This window comes from Euwallacea similis, chromosome 26 (genome assembly GCF_039881205.1).
Source record: "Euwallacea similis isolate ESF13 chromosome 26, ESF131.1, whole genome shotgun sequence".
Lineage (NCBI taxonomy): Eukaryota > Metazoa > Arthropoda > Insecta > Coleoptera > Curculionidae > Euwallacea > Euwallacea similis.
In genome coordinates, this window is record NC_089634.1 from 1,547,135 (window position 1) to 1,574,536 (window position 27,402).

At 35.3% G+C, this 27,402-nt stretch overlaps 1 protein-coding gene across 3 annotated transcripts in view; it reads right to left on the reverse strand.

The window, feature by feature from the left end:
- The window catches only part of LOC136417089 (cyclic nucleotide-gated channel rod photoreceptor subunit alpha), a 91,208-nt gene that overhangs the window by 61,073 nt on the left and 2,733 nt on the right, over window positions 1-27,402 (reverse strand). For all 3 annotated transcript variants that reach the window (XM_066402590.1, XM_066402591.1, XM_066402589.1), the window contains exons 2-3: window positions 24,794-25,019; window positions 18,112-18,292 (exon numbers count right to left, since the gene is read on the reverse strand). In XM_066402590.1, coding sequence (XP_066258687.1) covers window positions 18,112-18,292; window positions 24,794-24,847 — 235 coding nt within the window. In that variant the 5' untranslated portion in view covers window positions 24,848-25,019. The remainder of the gene's footprint in view (window positions 1-18,111; window positions 18,293-24,793; window positions 25,020-27,402) is intronic.

A 27,402-nucleotide genomic window follows, 5' to 3' on the forward strand; every position in this document is an offset into this window, starting at 1 on the left:
ATGAGATGTTTTTTATGGAAAAAATGACACGCCACTGACTTTTTTAATACAAATACATTTTTTTAATATTCCATCAATTCTTAATAGAAAAAAGACCTCTTAGTGTTTTGTTGCTCAAGTATCCGTTTTTAAAATGAAAAATAATTTCTCATTCCTGTGCCTACCAAAGAACCTGTATATGTTTTCAAGTACAATTTTTTTTTTAATTCTTTAGGAGAAATTAATTTAATTTCCTTTTAGTAGAGGTAGAAAACATGAAGATAAATAAGTGTGAAACATGCCTTAGAGCAAAATAATACTCTTCTTCCAAACTACAATTTCATTAAATTCTGAGCCATTTACACATGTAGAAACGTTTCTAAGCATCATAATGCTGCACCATAGTCAAGTCACTTGTTTTGTCATTATCATGAAAACCAAATGTATTATAATTTTATTTTAAATAAATAAATCAGTTCTTGACAGTTTAAGAATAAATTTGTCCACAAAATCGTTGATTTTTTTTATCGTTAAATTATAGACATATTTTATTGCACAAAAAATGTTTATCTGTACGTCCTCTACCTCTATGAAAAGAAAATTAAATTAATTTCTCCTAAAGAATTTTAAAAAAATCGCATTTGAAACATATACCGGTTTTTGGTAGGCACAGGGATGAGAAATTATTTTTTATCTTAAAAATGACTACTTGAGCAACAAAACACGAAGAGGCCTTTTTTTAATTAAAATTTGATGGAATATTAAAAAAATATATTTGTATTAAAAAAATCAGTGGCGTGCCATTTTTCCATAAAAAAAACATCCCATTGAATGGCCCCACAGACGCCACTGATGTAGGTGGAAATATTCTGCCTACTTCAGAACATGCACATTTATCTCGCCATAACGTGTCTCTAGTTTCATGTCCGTATCCCAAACCATTTTTAAAATGTGTACTTAAAAAATATTAAAGAAAAAAAAAATTAAACACTCTGTATCTTGAAAACGAAGCGATGTTGGACCTAACTTTATTCGATTTAGACATTTATTTTTATGACCTCTATACTGCCTGAACATTTGTCGGTATGTTTATGGAACACTCTGTATACAAGTTTAATTAAGACAAAGTTAACATCGATCCACTACACCATACTAGTGGTTCAACTAAGTTCTCGTAACAAACCATGCGAGAAAAAGACAATTTAAACAAAATGATAAAATTGGGAAATGTGAAAGATTAGAATACCACCGATTCATGAGATTGACTCCCTGGCCGCGCCACTCAGTTCTTAAGTACCAAAAACTGAGAGCCTCCAGACAGAGACGTACTCCTATTCAGAAGTCGTTGTCGGCTAACTTGCTACATATTGCTTTAAAGTGTAACGTTTAAGTCAAAAGCTAGGTTGACCCTTTAATGGTTTATTGCAGTCACACCAATCCAACGAAACGTGCTTACATCTAAATTGCGAGTTCTGCCAAAGAAAAGTAGCGGAAATTCCAGTGCCCAAGGACCCACTTATCAGAACATAATGGTACTGCAATCTAGTCATGCCGAGAATATTACTAAACACATGGTGATATCATGGGCGTAACATAAGGTTTAGACTTAAACCTATAAACTAAACAACTAACAATTAATACGTCGGTCTAATAAGACCCAAGTTTTAACATTACTAACAACCAATTTTTATTATCAAAAACACCTCGTTGGAAGGGGAGAGCTGAGCTCACCTGGAAAAGGTATTCCTTGAAATATAGGAAAAATACCCGCACTTCAAATACCGGTGTATAAACAAACTGAGGCATTGTTGAGGTGTCGCTACATCCTTGGTCATCGATGACATGATTTTGTTTATAACATGGACACCTCGAATCTGATTATACTGCACACTGCAAGACCAAATCTTAACACGTGACGCATCATCGCAAACAGGAAAGAAGCTGAATTTAAAAGTAAGATGGCGCCCATAAGAAAAAGCCAAGCTGATGATGGTTGCCGAAAACCGAAACGTCGGATTTCAAATATGGCTTTTCCGCATTGTAGAAGAGGAAAAGTTGCAATTATGAAGTGCCCATAACTTTTCATTTTCGTATTGAAGAAAAAATAAAAACAATTTTTCCCAATTTTCAGTTTTCTTCGAGTAAATCTGAAAATTATCGGAATTTTAATCGGCATATTCCTGAGCTCCAAATTGCGTGCCTTTGCCCTAATTTAACCCATCTCGTATCTTTTATAGTTACCGAGATCCCCATAGCTGAGCTTCAGAAATGGACACTTTGTATGCAAGTTCCCTAAAGTCAATAGCGTAGCGTTGACTTTAACCCTATATTTGTCTTCAAATTGTGGAATTTACATATGAGTCTCCAAACATCAAGACTGTACTGAACATGAATTGAATTTCCAAAGAAAAATTCAAGAAAATTTCAAAATTTTGTTTGCGATGTCTTGAAGCGTGAGTAAAGGTACACGACATTCCATACACGTCATTTAACTGAGTAGTCCTAACAAGATTTTTTACGGCAAATGCTTTTAAAAGTTCTCAGGCTATTTTTCAAATTACGCGTCCTACTTAATTTTAATCCAATTTTCTCTCCCTTTTACGTTCACTCTGAACAAAATATATGAAAATAACTTCTTAATCTACAACAAGGTCCATTAGACCCTTATCTCGATCCTTGTTCGTCGTTTTTTAGTGTCTTTATGAAGGTACGGACCGAAAAGGGTAAAGAGCAGCCCTTGCTTGAATAGTGCCCTATTTAGTCTCCTGACACGTTTCCGGCGTATTGCTTGTCGAGCGCCGTAGCTCGAAGAGCCTGAAGTAAATTAACAAGGTTTTTGTTTTCTATTGTTGGTCGCACCAGAGCTTTTCTTATTTGTTATTTGAGCGGGAAGTTTGACCGAATTCATTTCTCTCTTTCACGAGGTGGCGGTACGAACTACCACTCCTTTTACGCCACAGGAAAAAAACTGTACAAATTGTCAGATTATACAGGGTGTATCATCATGGAGATACTTCATGGCGCGATAGTACTGTGTAAAATAGTAAAAGAGTTTTAATAGATCCATGATCAAAAACGAATCGTTTTCGATATACAGGCCAGGAAAGCTTCACATTTTTTCTCATATACAGGTATCACCAGTTCAAGTCGGTACATAGGAATTGTGCAAGTGGGAGAAGGGCCGTATAAGTTTTAATATACCTCCGACAAAGACGAACAAAGTACGTAAAAAGTTAGCGGTTGAAATGGGCGGAGCCAGTCCGGCCGGCGCCTCCCCTTCGATGTTTAGATTAGTATCGATTTCGCTGCCTTCGTGTTGATGGAAATTTTTAAAATATCAGAGCGAAAAGCACCAATGTAAATAAATGGAAAAGAATGAAAACACAATAACTCTGCACGTTAAAATCGAAATTCCTTACATGTTTTACCTGCACTAGTCAATTTATTTTCCGATTCCCTTTTAAACGATAAACGAATCGTGCGTTCCGATTATCAATTGACCTGGAGTCTACAGCCAGTGTCGCCCACTCAGTCTTACACCCACCAAAAGGTCATAAACAAATATCACCGAATTCAGATAGTCATAATATACTAGCTGTCCTAAGGTGGCGTTGCTTATACCACAAACGGACCAAATTTTTCGTTTTTCAACAAAATCACTCTTCATCAAAGTTTTTGCTTATTCCAAAAACACCTTTCATCGTAAAAAAAATTATTTTTTTATAAGGGGAGCTCAGAATCTTTTAAAATATGGTTTTGACTTATTGTAAGAGTAAACTAACTCTATTTTCCTTTCTTCCTAAAGTTATTTGAAGAAGTTGCTTAAAATTAGTTTAACGGTTAAAATCCGAAATTTAAATTGTTTTTATTTTTAAATTGATAAATAACTCTTAAGCTAACTAAAGAAATAATGTGCTGCTACTACGCAGCCACGTAAGTAGTTGTAAACAACTGATGAGCAAGTTTCGACAGGTATTCTAACTATAAATTTCATCATTTCAAAAAATAAGCTGCACTTACATGTCTTAAATTTTTATGCAAAAATGCTTACTTTAAAGGATCGAATTTATTTGATTAAGTGTTACGGCAATGGTGACATTTCTCATCGTCATATTATTGATATATTCCACAAATAATATCCTGAGGTACAAATCAGTCAACAGAACTTGAAAAAACTTCTACGAAAATTTGATCGAACAGATGATGTGAAAAATGTAAAGAGACCAAGAAAAATCCATAATGAAAATGATGCAGCGACGCTATTAGTTATTGATTGGGTGGCACAGAAACCCAAGCTATCACTAAGAAAAAGATCGAGTTAATTAAATATTAGTAAGAAGTAAATTCGTGTAGTTTTGAAAAGTAACAACTTTAAAGCATACAAGCCAAAACTTTTGCATACACTAGAAGATGGCGATGATGCGCATTGGTTGAATTTTTATCTAGAAATTGGGGAAAAAATTCAGGAAGATATGCAAGTTTACAAAAACATTATTTTGACCAATGAGTGCACATTTTATATAAATAGTGTTATAACTGCACAAAATTGTCAGCTTTAATCACAAGAAACTCCAAATTTTTGCTATTACTTCACGAAGTCAAAAATTCAAGAAAGGAAATGTTTGGAGCGCTATTACCTCTAATCGAATCAAGGGTTTCTATTTTTTTTTTTTTAATAGAAATTCATATTTAGAGATATTAGATACTTTTTTTTGGGCCATATTTGAGAACGAAAATTTGAAGTTCAGATACAATGAATATTTTCAACAAGACAGATGTCCCGTTCATTCAACTCTTCAGCTACGAAATTGGCCAGACCGACATCTTCCTGAAAAGTGAACAGGTAGGTTTGGGCCTATCTTATAGCCTCCCAAGTTGCCTGACATCACACCATGTGATTTCTTCCTTTGGGGATTTTTGAAAGAAAAAGTGTACAAACAAACACTACCACACAACGTTGATGTTTTAAAAAAACAGAATAATTGCAGCTGTGGCCCAAATATGTCAAGACATTGTTTATTCTGTGTACGAAAACTTCAAAATACTTTTGAAAAAATATGTTAAAGTGGTGGCTTCCAAGAGCAAAAGGCAATCGCAGTATCTATTTTTCTTAATAGTATCAATATTTTATTTGGCTTAAGAGTTATTTATCAATTTGAAAATAAAATCAATTGAAATTTTGGATTTCGACTATAAAAGTAATTTAAACAACTTCTTCGATGAAATTTTGCTTAAAAATAAGAAATAGAGTTAGTTTACTCTTAAGTTAAAACCATGTTTTCAAGGATTCTGAGCACCCCGTATAAGAAGATAATTTTTTCCAGGCTAAAAGGTGTTTTTGGAACAAGCAAAAACTTTTGTGAGAAGTGTCTTTTTGTGGAAAAACGCAAAATTTGGTCTTTTTGTGGCACAGACCACCCCATCTGAGGACACCCACATAACAGCCTATATAGGACTACCGACAATTTTGGCATCTTGTTGTAGAGGGTCTTAAAGAAAATAGGTCTACGAAATTTAAAAAATTGAACTTAAAAGTATGCGTGAGAAAAACGCAAAATGTGAAAAAAGATATGAAACTTTGCCCCCATGTATATTGAAAATTGTGCGTTTTTGACCATGAGTCGATTAGCATTTTTAAAATAATTTTGCAGAGTAACATTGCCCCCTGAAATTTCTTCATGATGACGTGTTACACCCTGCAAAGATCATGCCTTTGCGATTGCGGAAAAACAACGTACGGCATGTATTTAATTAGGTTGATTGACAATCACCTTTATCAAGGAATTAGAAATGGAAAGCAAATTGCCTCGACATTAGAAGGATGCAGAACCCACACATAACTTATAATAGCCCTTATCTCGGCGAATAGGGCCCACTCAGCCTGAGACCGCAATAATTCGTACCAAGTCTACGTGGTTTGGTGTGTTTGCAGATATAATTTATGTATACACTTGCCTTGATTGAGTTTATTTCGGAAACTCGTGATTCGTCGATAATTCGTGTTTTGATTAAACAATGCGCTTTCGCCTGTCTGGATCCCAATATAAAACAAACAAGAAAAAACCTGTTGCCGGCAATCGACTGAATTTGAATTTAAAACGATGTTTATTTGATATTTCCCGCCGCGAAATTAGCATGTGAACACTCAAATCCAGCGAGCTGATGATGGATATTTGGGGCAAATTTAAATTTTAAACGCAAATAATTTTTTTGCTTCGTCCGCGCTTTTGCGCCTCTTATCAGAAGTTCCGCTTTGTCCATATTGTTCGCAATGTTAAGATCCTTGACACATCGTGCCCGGACCAAAAACTCGTTCGTTCGCTGTGAAAACAAATTAAATCCCGAAAATTGAATAATTCGAAAGTGTTACATGACCGTCCTTGCTGCGTCTCGAAATGGATGGTGTTCGGTCACTTCTAAGAATGGACAAGGAAAATTGAAAAAGGAGAATCAGCCTCATAAATCTCTTCGCTTTTAACAGATTTTTTTTAGTTGCGTTATTCAGAAATAACTAATGCTTTTCCTAAGAGCGCGCAATTATTATTCGCCGTTGGGAAACAAAATCCCCCACGTAATAAATAGCGTTTCGGAAGCCAGGTTCATTTATCTTGGCACGTTTTTCCCCATAGAAACCGATTAGTAATTTTTTGCAAGAATGCCCTTATTAAACGTATCGATTTGTTTCATGCGTCTACACGTTCCCAGCGTAGGGCGAAATCTTTTGCTTCGTCCTGCTCAAAAAGCTTTTCCATTCAAAGAAGCTGCTTTATTATTCCTTTTGTGCAAAGGGCTGAAAAACGAGACCTCCAAGTCGGGTCACTCGTCCCGGTCTCATTCCGGTTGTCTTTCAGTTCTATTTCCAACCCATAAATAATATTTAATTTCCCACCACTTTCCGGCATCAGTGGGTGCAGATCATAAAACAAATATAGCCCAGAGCATATAAATGTCATCATTGTAATAAAATATTTAGAGCCCGGTTATATATGTATTTTCAAATGAAATTTAAATATTCATATTAAACCTCGAAAAGGACAATAAATAATATCGGTCGCAGTGATTGCAGAAACCAGGAATTCAGTTGACCGTTGTCGGAGGAGAACACTCCCGGAAAGTTATTTTGGCGATTAAAATTTCATAATTTAAAAGCCCTCTGGTCGTGCTTTCGAAGACCGTCAGTCGACGTGTGCCCCACAAAGGAAGCCGCAGGGATATGAGTGTGACGACTTTGGAATTAATTTTGAGCTTGGTCCACGCAAATTGAGGCTCCCGGTGAAATTTTGACTCTCTCAATCTCGCTGTTTGTGAATGCCTTCGTTGACCTTTAAACTTTATTAAGGCCGGGGCATTTCATATATTTAGGGAGCGTACTGGCCATTATAGTGTTATACGAGACCTATGAAAAGAAACCAAGCCGCCTTCATCTCCACGAAAAAGGAGAATAGAGACTGCTGCGAGGCGAAAAGAAGAAACAATATCGTAAGGAGATAGAACCGCTGGAAACACGCCCCCAAGTAAAATAATGTATGGTTAGTAAAGTATCTCCGTCGCTACATCTATACGGTGTTCAATGCAAGCAGCCATAAAGTAACTTCTAACATAGTACAAAGACAAAACTGCACTCTGTTTAGTTCAGATTAGTTCAGCTTCACGCTACGTACGGTTAAAGAACATAGTGAGCGAAATGCTGAAAAGCGAGACAATGTGAGACAGAGTCAGAAACTACGCAAGGGAGGGGATGGGTGAAAAAGAGAGAGGTGAAAGAATTTGAAGAGCTTTAAATTAAGATCGAAGAGGAGAAAAAACTCACCACCTTTACAAAGATGTATTGGCTCCAAGACATATAATAGACGGATGAGGAATGGGAGTTTTCGAAAACATGGATGGATGAGGGGTGGGAGTTTTCGAAAGCTTAGATAGATGAGGGAATGGAGTTTTCGAAAATATGGATGGATAAAGGATGGTAGTTTGAAGGCAAAAGAAAGGCCCCCCTCTCAAAGTAATGTTTTGCGGCGGTTCTGAGTGCATTCTAGGGTGGAAAAAGAAAAGAAGTTTAGTCAAGCGGTATTCCGACTGGTACTCACCCGACACTATATGGACAAACAAGACTTTTAAGCTAAGTCCACATATCTGAAAGCAGATTCTCTAATCATCTTTCAAAAAGGGCTAAGGCTACGACTGGAAAAGCTCACCAAAATACTGTCGGACGAAGAGAAACGCACGGAGGCAAAACGATCAACACTTGAACAGTGACAAGCGTAGTGGGATATTTATGAAGGAAGGTCAAAAATTTTCATCAGAGACGTTGGGGCGTAGACTTATAGATAATAAGGAGACACTGACTATTTTTAAACTTAAACGATTATAAGGCATGAGACGTTTTAGAATTATTTGCACAAAATAGGGAAAAAGCGGAACCCAAAGTGGTGGTTTTATGACAAAAATGAGAACATTTCCGAGCACACAATATTTCTATGTAAGTATTGAAGAAAGTAAACCTTAATTTGCCTAAAAGCAATAATATTGATAAGGCGGCCCGCCAAATGTATATGCGGGGTCGGCGTTTTCTGTGTTCCTTTAGATGTGTGTCCTTTTTCTTTTTTTAATAGTTAGTCTGTAATATATCGTGTTGTAATCAGGTGCTCCCTTTTCTTTTACTCACCCACTGAAGCAACCCTCAACAGTAAGAATGGGCCGAAGCAAGGAAACGAGTCGAAACTGAAATGAATTGTAAACTAACTAAGAAAAGCAATGCGAGCATAATGCTAAAATCCAGAAATCATTGAAACAACATCGCACAACTGATCAGAAAATTATGAAGTCGAAACAAACCTACGAACTAACACTCTGAAGATTGGAAAAGTCAAACCAGATATAAAGTAATGCTTCACCGCGGTCCTGGATGTGAGGAAAAGGAGTTTGGTGATTCTTAGAAGAGAAAACCAACCCCTTAGACTGTGGGCAAACTACATAGATCGCTTTGAGGTAATCTCACGATGTCTAAATAGCAGATTCTCCTCAACTTCAAAAAAAGATTAGTTCAAATTAATTCAAATGCAGTGCAGATACAACTAAAGTTCATTTAATTGTATTACTCAGGCTAAATATGTAGTTAAAAAATCAAGAATGGCAAACAACTTCTGGCCCCTTCTATATACTATACTTACGGGTTTCAACCCCCTCAGTACGGCCCTGATCATTTCTTCACCCGTTTATAAGTTTTCATCATGATGCTCATATCAGCAACCAAGATAATCATAAAAAGGCAGTGGTGTAGGTACGTTCTCCTTAAAAACGTGGAATATTAAAAAGAAAAAAACTGAGGAGCTATAGATATCGGCATTATTACCCAATTCCATGCGTATGTATATCTATTAGCCCGTTCAGCACACATCTGCCTCTCATCAGATGCATTTATAAATTTGCAATTCGGTTCGGAAATTGTGAGTGATAAGGGGATAAAAGCAGCAGTGGCGTGCGTGGTGTTTTTAAAAGCCACAGAAGTGTAAAAAATTTTTTTTTTAAACATGAAGGATTTAGACTCATGGTAGGTTTTAGTGGTTTTGGTCGCATAAATACTTCGATGCGAGAATTCTGAACGAAGAAGGGGTCACTGATATAGAGGATGTTTCATTTAAAATGACACAAGCGATTATCTCTATCAACAGAAAAGGTTCCAAACAAACGTTGATTGTTATGAAAGGGGACGTCTAACTCACATAAGCAAATTTTTACTCAAGGTAATTTAAAGGACATTTCGAGACCAATTTTTTTCCTAACGAAATACTCATTTTTTGGATAAATTTGCAAAGAGCTTAAAAAATTAAGTAGTTTTTGCTAGAACTTTTTCTGAAACTTCTTGTTTTCCGGATATCAACAAAAAGTGAAATGGTATATTTAAAGTAACACACGATTTAAATTACGAAAAAAATTTTATTAATTTAAATTCAAAATTCATAGATTCAAAAAATTTCCCCAAAATCATAGTAAAAATTATTTTTAAACATTTATTAGTCACCATCTTCTTAAACGTTACATGAAACTATAAAGAACAGAAGAGACAAAAGCAACCATTGTTAGAAATGTGATTTGGAGTACCGAAAACTTAGCAAGCGATCGAACCGCACTTTATGGAGTGGGATTTGGAGACCCGATAATCATCATTCGGATCATGATCTTAACGATAAGACGGTGGAAGATCAAGATGTGGTGACAACCAAACTTTAGGGATCTTCTAAGAAGATGTTTAATAAAGAGACGAATTTTAGGAAATATTTTTAGTAATTCCTCTTTATTCACACCGCCGATGCGGCCTCCAGGCCCTATTCTCAATTATTTGAAAAAAATAAATAATGAGAATTTTAATTGAAAAAAAACTGTTGTAGATTGGTGCAAGCAAACAAACTGGAATGTTGATTTTGTCCCGCATTAATGTTGTTAGTTAATGCAACATTGTATTCCGTATCTGACAAACATAAGCCACACGAATGCGGAAAACCAGACACTTTACATTGGTTCAAGTACTCAAACACCAGCGGTCCGAGCGTCAATCTTCATGGTTGAAGCACTTTCAGCAATATTTCAGGCTATTTTCAGCCACTTTTTCATTTCTCATAATTGCCTGAAAAGCTAAACCAGTAGAGTGGAAATCCCCAGAAGAGCATAGGGGAACACTGTCGGCAAGTTCTCTCAATAACTCCTTGTCTGTGCGAAAAATAATCTAGATACACCTTAGTCAATAGCATATCATTCACGTGTTGAAAATACTCCACTTCTTTTCTACTTTCTTTGATTACGTGCAATAACTGATGGAGCAATCTCAAAGTTACAGCACAAAAATGTAAAGTAAGAAAGAACTCGTGCATGAGTTGGAGGTTCTTACTTGGGATTATTATGGCTTTCTTCCGATCGAGGTGGGGTACCAGAGTACAGGCCGGACCAGGTCTTCTTTCAGTTTCAGACGGGTAAAAGTAGACCCTAATCTGAAGGTATCAGGTGTTAGTGGTAGAAATATTTAAAAGAACGAGGTATACGCTCTTAAATTAGCAACAGTTCTGAAGCATAGTGAGACGACATAAAAACTCTTATACAGTGTGTCAATTTGAAACTGAACCACCCTCGATATTTCGGGTCTGATAGAAAATATGTAAATGTGTAAAAACACATCGATGTTTTTTCAAAGGTGACATTCTCTAAGTCGGTTTTCTATTAAATTGCAGGCATCCTCTAGTGGGGTGGAAACAACCACTAAAATCTTAAATGGAAAGGGGGTTGAGTTATATCTCACTTGAAGGGTCTTTCAATTAGTTTTCCTATTGTACAGGGTATCTCATATTCGACTCTCACCATGGGGATTTCGGAAGCCGTAGGAGATACAGAGTCGGTTAAATGGAGGCAAAGTTTTGTCTTTGTGCGAGGAATACTTTGCTTTTTTATTTGTTTAAAAATTTTGTTTATTTTCGGAGATATCTGGAAAAAACAAAAATTGTTATTTTCTTTTTATTTTTATTCTTCCTTAAATTACAGAAAAACATGCAAATAGAGAACACCTTTTTAAAGCACTTTTCCCGCGCTACAATAAGAAAATAGTTTTTCGGAGATACAAAGTTTTGATTTTCAAATACCATCACCAACTTTTTTTTTCAAATATAGATATGACCGTTTTTGTACGAATCTGGCTAGTCATTGATAATTAAAAAATAACTGTGTCGCACTTACCGATTTGTGATGTCTAGCCCAAAAATATTCATTGTCAGGAGACACAATACCTTACCATTTTCACATTCTGCATTAGTGCATCTTACTTACTCCACTTTTATAGTAGAAATTGGAAACCACTACATCAAAATTAATAGCTCAATAAATATCAGATGTGGATCACATGACAGGCATAAAAGCGTAGCGATTGGTGTAAGAGACGCGGTCTACTGGTCTATTTTATTTATATTATTGCTAAACCGAATATTTCCAAATAAGTGGATGGGTAACCGTGGTACGGTTTATTGGCCTGCCCGCAGTCCAGACCTGAATCAATAACCAGAATGTTTAAAATATATGTAGAATCGCAGTTGACTGCTGGGGTATTCTTGTAGATAGGTGTTACTTTTACATTTGATACATGTTAGATAATAGGTATTATCTTTATAATTGATATACCCCTGAGGTACGACCTTAGTAGGTATTACTTGAAGCATGGGAATTTCCCACACTATGCCTTGTCGGCATTGGAAATCCTCGCAATAAACTTGGTCGATATTGGAACTGCCTGTAATATACTTTGTCGGCATTTGAATTGCCCGTGATAGATTCCGTTTGCCCTGTAGTTACAATTCCAATTCCCAGCTAAGACGCCATGGTTTAATGCAGCGGGTGGTACAGATGGCACCCTAGCCAGGGTACGCCCATGGTTTATCACCACGGGTTTTAGTATTTAAGGATTTGCAGGTCATGCGCAAACTCTCTTTTCTTCTGGGTTCGGTTGTCGTTGGCAACTCAGAAGTCGCGTTCGCGCTCGCAAATTCATAAGTTACTTTGTCCTCCACTTTGATCACTTTATATTAATAAACGCATATTTATAATCCTTTTCCTGACCTGTGATTTCATTATAAGATATAAACACCATCCTATATCTACAATAGTATCAAACTTGATGCTACATATATTTTCAAAATCCTTACAAATAATATTTTTGGTCTAGACGTCGCAAATCGGCAAGTGCAATACATAGTTATTTTTTAATTATCAATGACTAGCCAAATTCGTACAAAAACGGTCAGATCACTCTTTGAAAAAAAAGGTTGATGACGGTGTTGAAAAACCTAAACGTCGTATCTCCCAAAAAGTATTTTCATATCGTAGCGCGGGAAAAGTACCTTAAGAAAGTATTCCCCATTTTCATGTTTCTCTGTAATTTAAGGTAGAACAAAAATAAAAAGGAAATAGTAATGTTCGTTTTTTTTTGGATATTTCCAAAAGTATTAAAATTTTTTAAATAATTAAAAAGGCAAAGTACTTCTCTCATACAGACACAATTTTACCTTCATTTTACCGACTCTGTATCTTCCGAGATCCCCATGTTGAGAGTCGAATTTGGGACACTCTGTACCTGTTTTTTCTTAATTGAGAGGTTTTTGAAAAATTAAGTCCAAACCGTAAATAAGCTTACATATCAACTATATTGTAGGAAAATTGTTTATCAATGTTTCAAGTGTTCAAAATATTCTCCACTACCTTCTAAACAGTAACAAAGTCTGTTTTCAAACTTCACTTTAACATTCACAAAAATTTCTACTTAAATTTCCTTATACGCAGCGGAAATTTTTCTTTTCAATCCTTCCAAATCTTGAAACTGGGTTTTATAAACAACAGATTTAAGGTGTCCCCAAAGAAAAAAATTCAGAAGTGTTAAATCGTGCGATCGCGGTGGCCACTCAATTAATCCCCTTTAGCCAATGCATTAGCCAGAAAACCTATCGTGTAACCACTAATTAACATTAAGAAAATAGTGTGGTGAAGCTCCATCTTGTTGAAAATGAAGATCTTCTTGTAAATCTCTATTACCAACCTTGATTTACTAAATTCGTTGTTATTAATGGGTCTATTATCTCTTCTAGCAGATTTAAGTAGAGCTCACCAGTCAGGTTTTCCTCTATGAATAAAGGCCTCTTTGTTAGCGTGTTTATTAAAGAAAAGTGTACGCTCATTACTAAAGCAAATATTTTGTAAAATATTTCAGTTGTCGCTTATAAAATATATCATTGTTTCAGAAAATTGAATCTTTCTGTTAGAATCATTGTCACAAAGTTGTTGAAGGATTTGCATCTTATATTGATGAAATTTATTTAACTTTAACGCTTTCTTTACTGTTTCGTGAGACATTCCTAGTTCGTGCGATCCAGTAAGAACGGAGTTGGCCGGTTCGGAAATAAAAAAGTCTAAAACTTCAATTTGAGCTGCTTTATTCAAAACACGCATATGAACTCTTTTCTTGTTGACAATGGAACCAGTTTCAGTAAACTTAGCAACTAATTCCAACACGTATTTATGTTTCAAAATTGGAATTTCTCTAATTAAAAATTTTTGCTGTACTTCTTGCACATGTACATTTTCCATAGATGAACATTATCTCGGTTCTTTGTTAAAACGTGTAATTTTGCATTTTTGTAAATAACCTTATAAACACCCAACTTTTGACTCGTGAATTAAAATTAAAAAAAAAAACTTTAAAAGAACTCAAAAACTCCATAGTCCTTTTTTAATCGAAAGATCTTATTCTTAATGTTTTTTTACAAGTAGAATATTTAAATAAACACATTTACAAGTAAAAATAAATACATAAAAACAAAAATAATCATCTGTTATTCATAAAACCCAGCTTCAAGATTAAGAAGAATTGAAAAGAATTTCAACTGCGTATAAGGAAATTCAAGTAGAAGTTTTTGTGAATGTTAGAGCGAACTTTGGAAACATACTTTATTACTGTTTAGAAAATAATGGACAAAATTTTGAATATTTAAAACATTAATAAACATGTTTTCTACAATACAGTTGATATCTAAATTTGTTTACGGTTTGAACATGGTTTTTCGAAGAAATCTCAATGAAAAAAACAGATACATTTGGAAAAATAATTGAAATACCTTTCAAATGAGGTATAACTCAACTCCCCTTCCCACTTAAGATTTTAGTGGTTGTTTCCACCCCGATAGAGGGTGCATACAATTTAGTAGAAAACCAAATTAAAAAATGTCCCCTTCGAAATCAACGTATTTTTGCATATTTACATGTTCTACAGGGTGATTCATTAACAATACGACCACCGAAACTAGAGATGCTATACGTCAAATAATGATGATTGGGGAAAATATGCTTTATTCAAAAGTTGAAAGTTTCGGATATATACAAGATGTTGAAAGTTAAAAATTTAATAATTCATTTTTTGCAATTATTCTCAAAATATCTTGGTTACGAACTTGAAAATTTATGAATGTAATAAATGTGTAATAAATTTATGTTATATGTTTTAGGTGACGAATTATATATTCTAGAACATGAAAATACATTTTGTTTTATTCACTTTTAATTTCTCGTAATCAAATTTAAACATAGTGTTCGCTAAATTAATTTTTCTCGAAAACGAATCGAAGTATCGAAATAAAACAAGAATACATCATTCATGGAAAAATTATTGCTCTTTCAGATTTTAAATCAAAGTTCATGGTAGACACATAGGATAAAAAGTTATTCACTATAAATTCCGTAAAATTGAGCGTAAATAGCGCCCTTTATTAGCAATGCGGAAATTGCAGAACGTATCTTATTCGTCACTTAAAAAAATATAATTTTACAAATTTTCAAGTGTCTAACCTAGATACTTTCCGACTAATGACAAAAAAGTACAGTAAAATTTTAACTTTCAACACCCTGTATATCCGAAACTATCAACTTTCGGTTAAGGCATATTTGCTCCACTCGTCAACATTTAACCTGTAGAGTATTTCCAGCTTTCGGCTGTCCCATTATTAATGAATCACCCTGTATAAAGACCGAAATATCGAGAGTGGTTCGTTCTCAAATTGACACGCTATAAGTCAAAATTCCAAAGAGGGGATTTTTGGATACGATGACAACCAGATCATCCACTACTTTCTGACAAACTGAGTGAAACTGGTCCATTTCGTTCGAAACCGGGAGTTAAAAACCAATTGTTTCTGAGACACCCTGTATAAGCAAAGTGGTATTTGTTTCTTTATTCGAAGAAATTCCCTTTACACATGTAATTGTAGGATCAATACCAGTATGTATTCGTTCCTGACAACTAATAGACGGTTGATTCAGTATTATATTACTCCTCGAGACCGCATGTAAGCCATATTGTTGGTTTACCGCTAATCAATATAACGTGTGCCCGGATGGATGTGGGCGGACAGCCTTGTCCCTTTGATTATTTAGGATTACGGATCGGGATTACCCAGACTGTTTTCCATGAATCGACCTTTACGTATTTCAAAATCTATCTGAAATGTAGATCGTCGGACCCATTAAAAGGAACCGAAGGAGGGGATCAAAAGAAATGTGTCTGGTATCCATTTAGAGGCCATTAATTTCCGGCCAACGGTGAAATTTTCAAATATTTGCAGGTCTAATGAAAAAATAACGAGCCCTTGAAAATTTAATAAACGAAATCAGGCTGATTAAAACGGGGTTTATGTGTGCCCATTCTTTCCACCTTGGTTCCCCAGAGAAGAATTTGCATTTTCAATTTTGGGTTTTCCACGCAATAACACCCAAGAACAAAAAGTAACGGTTAGTTTATTAGTTTATTAAACAATAGGAAGATGAACTCATCGATTTCTCTGCGTGTAGTTTTAATTATTGTAGAGTTTGTATTACCTTCCGCGCTAAGTGCGGAGTCACGATTTAACGAGCTTAAAATTAAGCACCTGCTAATGGCAATAACGTGTTGCTGCAAGGCATTTGGACTCTCCGAAGTTCTATCGATCCATTGCTACTTTAACCACGACGACAATTCCATTTTTCCTCGGCGAAAAATTTTAATTTCCTTTTCTACCCCCTCGAGTCCGGTCCTTCGTTTGTTTTACACTCACCCTCACGTAGCGACTTTAACAAAGCCACTTGACATATGTATGTTCGCCAAGGATGACGAGTGCCCTAGACCTACCGAGGGTGAGTCCACAAAATAACATTGTTTCGTTTTTGTAATTAGGCCCGGACAGTTAATGAAATTATCGGGGGCAAAACGGATCGAAGAAAGGGGTGAATAATCAGCCGAAACAGTATCGAATTGCTGGCGAAGTTTGTGCGTCTGAAATACCAACTAATTGCAGGAACTTAACTCGTTATCCAATTAGGAAAGTTGTGTGTATCGATTTATTTGTGACTTCTGAAGTGGATGAAACTGAGCTGTATAACTTTGCATGAATATTCTCTTAAATTTTTTTGGGAATAGCACCGTATTCTCACTTTAAATTAACTGAGAATAGCATGCGCCCTCCACTAAGTCTCTACTACTGCATGTTACTTTACCGTTTAATTTCACATCTCTGTTGCTTTTTCCTAAATTTTGAAAACAGTATCAGTTTTGTCACCAAAACGTCAAGAAAAGTGTTTGTCCCGGCCCTTACTAAAGGGTAAATTCGTTGGTTTTATCTGAAAATAACGCTCAATTTCACCGCTACAACAACCTTTTCTAATGTGTGAAGAATTATTCCCAGAAAATTCTAAAAAATGCACAATCCGGCTCAAACCCATTGAACATTTTCACATGGATATTAGCAAACTCCTTATCAAATTCCACATCCAAAGCTTCTACCATTAACTAGGTAAGCTGTTAAAGCCGGAAGAACTCCCCTTAATAAACACCACGTCAAAGTTTCAAAAACTTGGTGGCAATTAGTAAAACGAAAGATGCCTAAACTTTAGCTACCTCCGCGCGTTCTGCCCAGATATACTTTAAACTTTCCTACTTCAAGGAAAGTATAACTGCGGAACAGAGGAGATAAAACAACGCCCGGTTGCTATCAGTTCGGAAAGTTGACGTTGTAAACTCCGTATCATTTCCATAGCGTCATCGCTGAGTGCTAAACCGTGTAGAGCGCGATGCTGACTGACGTAATTGAGTGCGGTATAATAGGCAGTGCTGCTCAATGACTTCTTTTATTGTTATTATTGTGTATAGTCTGGTTTGAGGTAATTTGACCACTCTCCTCAAGTGGGCGAGTGGAAACATTTGCAGAAATTTATTTCCACCGGATACACCTTTGAAAGGTATAAACTCAGCCACTATAGCGGTAAAAAAACTCCTGGTTGTAGGCAACACATTACACACCGACTTGGAAAGTAGTAGGTTTTCATTCTATAGGGGACTGGTTAGATTTACCTCAGACATTTTTACTCCGAACATTAAAGATATACAGGACGATCTGAGTTCGAGGGTCTCCTCTGAGATTTCAAAAACTATAACAGATTTTAGTTATATTGCAGCAAAATCTGTACTGAGTCAATAATTAAAACGACTTTTTTTAGATTATTAGGTACCCAGGTGTCATATTAAGTCCTGAAAATCTCTTTACAAAACTGCAATTTCTGGTAGATTTATAGTAATTTTCTAACCTGGTACAAGCCTGGGTCCATTGCAGGAGATGGGCTGGGCTCCAGCGATTTCGCCGCCGTATTTGAGGTGCAATGGATCTGCACTACTCGATACCACCGCTATTTCATCCAGTTCGTGGCAACCGCCCCCCGCCGCCCCTTTACACCCCGGTCCACCCACCAAACGACCCGCCGAACTATCCTGAAAATGAGTAAGTTTGTTTCAGATAACTTCCACCCAATACAACAATTAACAAAAATGAAGTTTTCGAAGTTCATCCTATCGAGTACTCTCATTCCTTCATTCATTCAAAGTACTCTTGTTGGATGAGAAAAAGAGGTCCAGAGCTCTAATCGAGAACATGTATTATTCCATGGTTTCACTCGATAGGAAACTGTTGTATACTGGGATATTAACGGAAAGTACTTTGAATGTGATGAGAAGTTTTTGCTTTTATTTTGGACGTTATATAGGGTGTCCCTGAAATGGCTGCAACGCTTGACCAAAAATTTCTGAGCCAAAAATCTAGGCAATTTTACCTATTATATCCAATGTTACTTTCAAATTAATACCGTTTTTTCGAAATAATTGCTAAATGCTTTTATTGATTTTCACTAATTTTGGATAAAGAGTTATAAATTGGCGTGTTTTGATCTTAGCGGGATATTTGCAGAGAAATATTAAAAATAACACGTGATTCGTAAATAGAAGTTTGTATTTTTGTTACTCCTTGTACAAATGACTTTAATTTTTTTCTCTGCCACAGAGCGATTTTACTTTGAAGCTTTTTTGTATCTTATAAAATTTTCGCCGGACATTCAATTTCTCTACAAAAAAAATTACGATATCTTGCAATCCATCATTGTTGTAAAACAATGTTAAAAACATTTTGTTTTGTATTTCCTACACAAAAATAAAATAAATATTCCGTACATCTGACAAACCAATAATGTTTACTATGGTGGTTGTTGATCAGAGTTAAGTTTTTTGTAAATTAAATAATTTTTGGTCTTTTAAAATAGAACAATATTGTATCGTTGAGGAAGTTGACTTGCTTCTAGTATACAGTGCCTTTATTTCAAAACGAACCACCTTAAATAATTATTAATTGCGAAAATTGTCAATTTAGATGTCAGGGGGAACGTTTAAATTAAAATTTTAAATAACTTTATGCACAGGCCTTCACGCTCAGCCACCCCCTCATAAGAATTTTAAATGACTCTACTTGTCAAGTTATACCTTTTATTAAAGGACATTAAATTCTCTATTCGGAGACACAAAAAAAAACTGAAATCGAACGAGTCGTTTTCGTTTATTACATTTGAAACAATAAATTTACTATCAAACCTTTACGTGTTACATCATTAAATTTGGTTTTCAAAATAATCACCATTATTTGTCAAAGAACAAAAGAGGCGATGTTCGAATTCATCCCTCACTTTTATTAAAGTTTCTGCACTAATGCACCTATATTTATAAGATGTTCGATCTTTAAGGTCCTGAATACCATTCTATTGAGTTTTATAAACTATCGTTTTAAGATGATCCCAAAGAAAAAAGTCCAATGAGATCAAGTCGGGGGACCTTGACGGCCACTCATTTGCACTTCTCCTCCCAATCTATTTTCCTGGATCTAACTACTGTTTCACTGGTAAAGCATAATGAAGAGGTGCACCATCCTGTTAAAAATGTAAATGTTTTCCATTTAGACGATTTTCGGCTTGGTTTAATTGACTTTCCAACAACGCAACAACAAGTGGGTTTATTACATTTTCTGTAATGTAAATACAATTCCCTCATTAAATTTTCCTATAGAAAAATAGGTCCTATCACTTCATTTCCAAGAATGTCTGCCCAAACATTGAGTTTTTGTGGGTATTGGATGTGACCTTCTCTAAACACGTGTGGATTTCATTATCCCAATATCAGCAATTGTGTTTATTAACAAAACCGTTCAAGAAAAATGTAGATTCATCACTGAAACAAATGTTGAAAATAAAACTTTCATTTTCCCCTGTCTTTTGTACAATTTGTTCGCAGAATTGAATTCTTCTGCCGTAGTCATCTTCGTTAAGTTTTTGTAAAACCCTGAGTTTTATAAAAAAAAAATTTTAACATTGTGCACTGATTTAATCGAAATATTGGTCATCTGAGATACTTTTACAATAAATAAGTTCAGATCTGTAGTGAAACGGCCAAGAATTTCAATTTGAGAATTGTTTAAAATTCTTGGATCTGAAGTCTTTTTATTGCATATTGAGCTTGCTTTTTTTAATTTGTGAACTAGTTTTGAGATATATTTATGTCTAATGTTCTTGCCTAGATGCGATTCATTGAAAACTCTTGCAGTTTTAGGAGCGCAGCGACTTTCGGCTCCGTAAATAAATATTATTTCAATCCTTTCTCCTAACGTGTAGACTATTTTTGTGCCCTAATCATAAACTTTAATACTGTTGATGTTCGCTGATCAAATGACGATGCAATGCGTATGAACTTGCCTTGGTACTTACCTTTCAGTTACTTGAAAACACATTCAAAACTCTATAAATATTTCAGTTTTTTTTATAGTTTTCAATTCTAATTTGTTTATTATTTACATTGAAAACGACTTGTTCGATTTTAGTTTTTTTGGTGTCTCTGAATAGAAAATTTAATGCTTTTTAATAGACTTATATAATAGTATCACTTGACATGTAGACATTTAAAATTTTTATGAGGGGGTGGCTGGGAGCAAATGGCTGTGACATAGAACTATTTAAAATTTTAATTTAAATGTTCCCCCTGACATCTAAATTGACAATTTTCGCAATTAATACTTATTTAAAGGGACTCGTTTTGAAATAAAGGCACTGTATGGATTCTGTGAAGAAAATGAACGTATGAATGTCAAAGTCTATCGTAACAAATCTCCAAATAGCAGAATTACGAACCATCAATCTTTCGCGGGTATTGAAAGGTATCTTAAAGAAACGAGTACTTTCAATTCGAATAATATTAATCGAGGACGCCAACGTACAATTAGGACTGTGACACTAGAAGGGGCGGTTTTAAACAAAATTGAAAAAAATCCTAAATCAAGCTATAGATTCTTGTGTTTTGAGTTGGCGGTATCCAAATATAACGTAAATAACATTTTACTATTATAGAACAGTTACTCCATCCGTATCATGTGCAACACGTGCAAAATCTTTTGGATATGAATTCTGAACGTCGACTGACGCTTTGCCGTTTCATCGAAACATTGAGAATGCCAAATGCAACCTTTCATAAGAAAATTTTATTTACGGACGAAGCTGCGTTCATGAGATCGGAACTTGCAGATGTGGTACAAATTTGAGACGTGGGGATCTTGAGAACTGTAAGAGATACGAGGTCGCTTAAATTGAGGCAAATTTGCATAATTTAGTGCTCGAGAAAATGCCACTTAGAACTTGGAAAAATTCCGGATACTTCCGGAGATATCCAGGAAAAGCCGAAATTTCGATATATCATTTTTATTTTTTCTTGACTTTTTTGAGATATTTCAACACAAATGTCACTTCATTATTACCACCTTTCCTTCCTTATAAGATAGCGTTGTGAAATTTGAAATTTAACGTTTCGTCTTTGACCCACCATCATCAACTTATTTTTTTTAAACACAGACCTGAATTTTTATCTTGATTTTTATTATCTTTTGGCCTTTTAAAAACAATAATGTATAACAATAATCAAAAAAAGCAGTAAATATGATAAAAATTCCCTCTTCAAGTGCATATATCTATCACTTATCGTTTTTGGCATAGGATTGTCTTCGTTGTAATTTCTTCTTCTCGCGTAATAAATGTTTTCAACCAATTTTAATATGTGAAATAAATAACCTAAATAATTTTTTATAAGGTATAACAAATAGATAGGACTTATAAGTATTTAAAGAAAAACTCATATCGGTTAAGTAGGTGGATATGGATTGAGTTCGTTTTACTTTTTTTAAATAAATAAACAATTGTCAAATTGTTTAATTGTCAAAATGTCGTGTCAAATCTATTTAGTAAATTATAAAGTTGATATTAATTATTATTAAAGTAAAATAAAATGTTCTCATCACTTGAAAAGCGTGATACGATAAAAATCTTTTATGTTTGTAACAGAAGTACTGAATTATCTTCATAGCGCTATTTGCAAGAAGAAAAACTTTAAAAGTTATATTAAAAATGATTTAAATCGCGGATCTAATTAAATGATTTAAAATGGAATGATGAGAATTGAAAAGCTTCCATTTTTGGTAAATAAATGCAAATTAATATACTAAGGGACTCAAAAAAAAGTGGCAATAATGACGTGATATTTGTTTGAAAATATCTCTTAAAATAAAGTCAGGAAAAATAAAAATAATATAGCAAAATTTCGGTCTTTTCTGGATATCTCCGGAAGAGCTTGGAATTTTTGTGAGTTCAAAATGGCATTTTCTTGGACATTAAATTACGCAACTTTGTTCCAATTTAAACAACTTCGTACCTCTTATAGTTTCCGATATCTCGACTATACGTCTCGAATTTAGACCATCCTGTACATAACGAACATGTGTATAGAAATGAAAATCCTCTTACAATCAGGGAAAAAAAATCCAGCATTAATTTAAAATTAATCTTTGGCCAAGTATAATTGACAATTTCGTTACTGAACCAGTTGTAATGTTAAGTCGGTTAAATGAAGGTAACTATTTAATTTTCATGCAGAACGTCTTCCATTACAACTTCATGATGAAATGTGATTTATGCACGACGGGACACCATCCCCCTTTAGTATCATAGGTTTTTAAATGAAACATATCCTAACAAATGGATCGGAAGAGGCAATGATGCACCCATAAATTGGCCAGCAAGATCACCCGATTTAACGCTTCTAGACTTTTTCCTGTGGGGAGCTCTTAAATCAAAAGTGTATGTTTGCCCCATCGCTACGGAGCGGAGTTACTGTCAAGAATTTTCAACGCTGCAGATTATTTTAAAAAGTAAGCCCGATATACATTAATTTTTTGGAACGAATTTATGTGTTATTTATAGTTATTTAGAATTAAAACCTTTTTCATGTTTTCGTTTCGACTAAACAACAATGATGAATTACAAGGTATAGCATATATTTTTTTTTTAAACTGTACGCCTGACAAAAATTTTACAAGAGACAAAAAGGTTTTAAAACAAAATCAGCTTGTGGCAGAAAAAAAATTAAAGTCATTAGTACAGGTTAATTCATGTTAGTTCAGATTAGGGAGTAACAAAAATATAAACTTTTATTCAGGAATCACGCGAATTTTAATATTTTCAGGCATTAAAAAAATATTCCGCTTGCGTCAAAACATGCCAATTTATGTAGTGATTTTTAGTTCCAAAATTTGTTTTAGTTATTGTGAAAACTGATAAAACCGTTTAGCAATTATCTCGAAAAAACGATATCAATTTGAGAAATTTGGCACTGTAACAGCAGAACGAAGCAACAGCGGATATAGGTAAGTTTACCTAAAACGCCTTATTTTTGGTCAAGCATTGTACAGTAATTTCGAGAACACTCTGTATATTAGGCCATAAATTCGGTCACAGGAAACTCCATCTTATACTCAGTGACGGACCTAGGGGTGCGTGCATCGATCCCCTTCCAAAGGACCGAAGTATTCGCCTATACAGGGTGATTTAAAAGTACGGGCCGCTATTTCATGGATGTATTTTACGCATTAATATAAGATAGAATTTTATATACTTTTTTTTCTCAATCGTTTCTTAAGAAAGTTATGACAGGGGGCCGGTAAAGTGGTTTTTTGATCCTAATTGGTGAATGGGAAGTCACAAAGTGTTGAAGTTTTGTAGGTGCCCATAAAATTAGATCTGAAATATTCTTAGAAAAAGAAAATTTTTAAATAATCAATGGCGTGACATGTGAAAGAAGTAGGGTACAAGTGCTTATTTTTTGGTAGAACTTTTTAGAAACATAAAATTTTAGACATGATTTTTTAAAACTCCATTTTTCTGGAAAACAGTAAGTTTTGGCAAATTTGAGAAAGAGTACCTTTTTATTGTAAAAAAGGTTACTTTTTACGAAAGCGATCTTTTCGATCTTTCGTGTAAACCACTCTATATCTCCACCACTGCATTTACGATACGTTATGAAGTCATGATTTTAAATTACTCCGCACTATTGCCCTTAAACAGAATCAATGAGGCTTTATGCAGTTCTCGAGCATTACACGAAAGTTTGCACCCGCCCTATGTATATGCGGCACTGAGTGATGCCCCAGGGCATTTGCAACGAACACTGGTAAACATGGCTTCAGATACAGTTTGCATCATCCCTTTCGGACGGCTTTGTCATGACGCACGTTACTTTCCGGACCCGGAAGCTTTCCGGCCGAAAAGGTTTCTGGATACGGATATCAGTCGAGAGAGCGCCCTTAAAAAGGTATTTTACCCTGTCGGAGGTGGCCACAGGGTTTGTTTAGGTATAAGTGTACATAATTCTCTCCTGACCTTGTTACGCTTGTTCTTTAAAGGTCAACCTTTCAGGATCATGAAAGTCCGCATGGGATTGATCCAGAAAATGTAGAACTACAAAGTGAGCGTTGGTATTAACGGTATAGGTTGGTAATAACGCCAAGCTGCCCTTTCAATTTTTACCCTGGTCGATCTTAAATAAAATGAAACTGGTGGCTGACATTTAAGAAGTGTTTACCTGTGACTGCTTCCTACCCCGCAGACTTAATACTAGTCGTCGGGCCGTGGACATCACTGCGCCCTTGAGGGCGCAGTGAGGGTGGCCTCACGGGGTCGCCACTCGATGGCGCACCCTTGTCGCTGCGCAGCCCTGTTCAAATGAGGCATTGCGCAGCCTTCAAAAGACGACTCGACAGGTGGTGCACGCATGGGTATTCAAGGCTGATCAAGTCACGTAACTGCATCTGAAAATAAAATTCTTTTTGGAAAAATCTGTTTAATTTGAAGTATAAAGTAACATGAATAAACAGAGGTTTGTGTCAAGACAACAAGACAATATCGAATGGAATTTCATTTGCGAAAGAGCCTGCCATTCGAGCAAAGCGTCGCGATGCCTTTTCCAATAAGTTTGGATCGGTGACACCACTACTCCCCCGCCGGGGCAAAAAATCGATCCGAGGTCCTTTGGGGGGTACGTTTCCAGGTCTTTAGGTTGGTTGGCTCCTTTTAAATTACATAAGAACTGTACCATCAATTGAGGATTGTTTACAAAAGAGGTAGGTACAAAAGGCCTTCACATTCAAAACCGTAAAAGAACCTATTAAGATTAAATTAGAAAGATCAGAATTGATATAGATGGTTCAATGGCATTGCGGAGGAGCAGATGGCGTAAACTATGTCAAATCTTGCTTGGATATAGGCAACCCAAAATACAAGTCCTCGTTAATCTTAACCCAATGCCGTACATATAAATGACCGCATTTGTTCCACTATAAATACTTCCATGCAAGAGTCAAATTATTAAAATTGCATAAACAATTGGTTAGAGAAAAAAATCCTCTATGCTAACATTCGTTTAAAACAATTTTTACACGATTTTTTGCCTGAATTTACTAATTTTTTTTCCTTTGGAATTAAAACAACTCCTCCAAACCAATTTAAAACTGGTTAACCCAAAACCCACCACAAAGAGAGCTGCATTTACCCCATTATTTCCGACAAATGTAGAGCCATGTATGCAAAAACAATGCCATTATTCAATGAGGCACATACAATCCGCCATTAATAGCATTAAGAGCCTTCCAAATTTTCATTTTACCATCGCTGATCTCTTAGGCAATAGTTCGATATGCACAAACGAGGCGACAAATCCCTTATAAAAGTCTTACAAATAAAAGCTCTTAAAGTGCATCTTGAGCCACTCCAGGGGGGTAACAGTGTTGTGTGCAAATTTGCATTCAAGCGAGGCAGGCTACCATTATGTTTGATACATTTTATGTGGCTGTTTGTAAAGTACTTTCCGAGAAGGGTGTAGGTACAAGAGGATTTGAATTGCGATGTGAGAGGTACAACAAAGAATTTTTTCATTAATTCCTGCTATATACTTAAGCAAACAAGAAATAATGATATTATTGACTTAATAGAGGAAGTGTTGATGGTAAACGATGAGGTAAGTGGTTTTGAATAAAATTACGTCTGTATGACGAGGGTGCGCTATCTTGAATGGTGATTGACGGGTTGAATTATTGGCCAAGAAGCCCTTTTCTTTATACTCGTCTGGATCACGATATAGATCTAACGGCGTCAGCACTTTTCAAAATAGCGAATATTCTATTATTTATGATGTAAGAGACATTTCATTTCAAAACAGGTGGAACATCACATGAAAGCTAAGTCACTCTCAGGCAAATGCAATGATGACCAACAAAATGGAGAGAGGGAGATATGTATTAAATCTGAATGAGCTCAATCGCTGTAATTTTATCTGTCGGTCTGAAGTTAACTTATCTATTTATCTAACAGATCTCTTGATGTATTGTGTGTTGCCGGCAGTAGACGCAACTGTAGTGTAGAGGGGGGGGACATTTTATACAAATTTAAACAGACAGAAATGATACGGAAACTGCAAATGTAGCCTTAAGTTACCGGTGAAGATTCATAACAGTAAAGCGTGATTTTTCCGATTTTTAGCTGAATTGAATGTTTCTCATTGTTAGGAAAAATTTATTGTTTGTTACTCCACTCCAGGTTAAATAATTATTCTCTATAGTTTTATTTAATTTTTCTTGCTTTTTCTAAATTTTGCAAGTTTTCTCCTTTCTTGTAGTTTGTTCAATTTCTACTAATCTGTACAACAGCATTTTTGAAGTCCTGAATCTTTGTTTAATTTACTGCCTGCAACCAAATCTCGTTAAACCCGTAGCATCATATCCATGTCAATCACGATATAAATCAAATGAGGGCATTAGCACTTTTTCAAATAACCAATATTAGTTACAGTTATGCATTTACGATGTAACATCGCATGAAAGCCGGGTAGCTTTCAGGCAAATTAAATTGGCCGATCAACAACAAAATGGAGACCACGTTATTCAATATCGACGCCACTTTTTTAATGAACTAAAATATTAAATCTGGATGGGAGGGACTATTCTAATTTTATCGCACAGTTTGCGACTAATTAAAATTACCAGATATCCCCCGTATCTATTAATGTATTGTGTGTTGCCGGCCTAAGGAGCAATTCGCTATAGGGAGTGTCAGATAAGGACGGCTTTATATAGATTTATACACGTGAACGTGAGATCGATAGAAAGACTTAAAATGTAGCTTTAAGATACCGGGGGG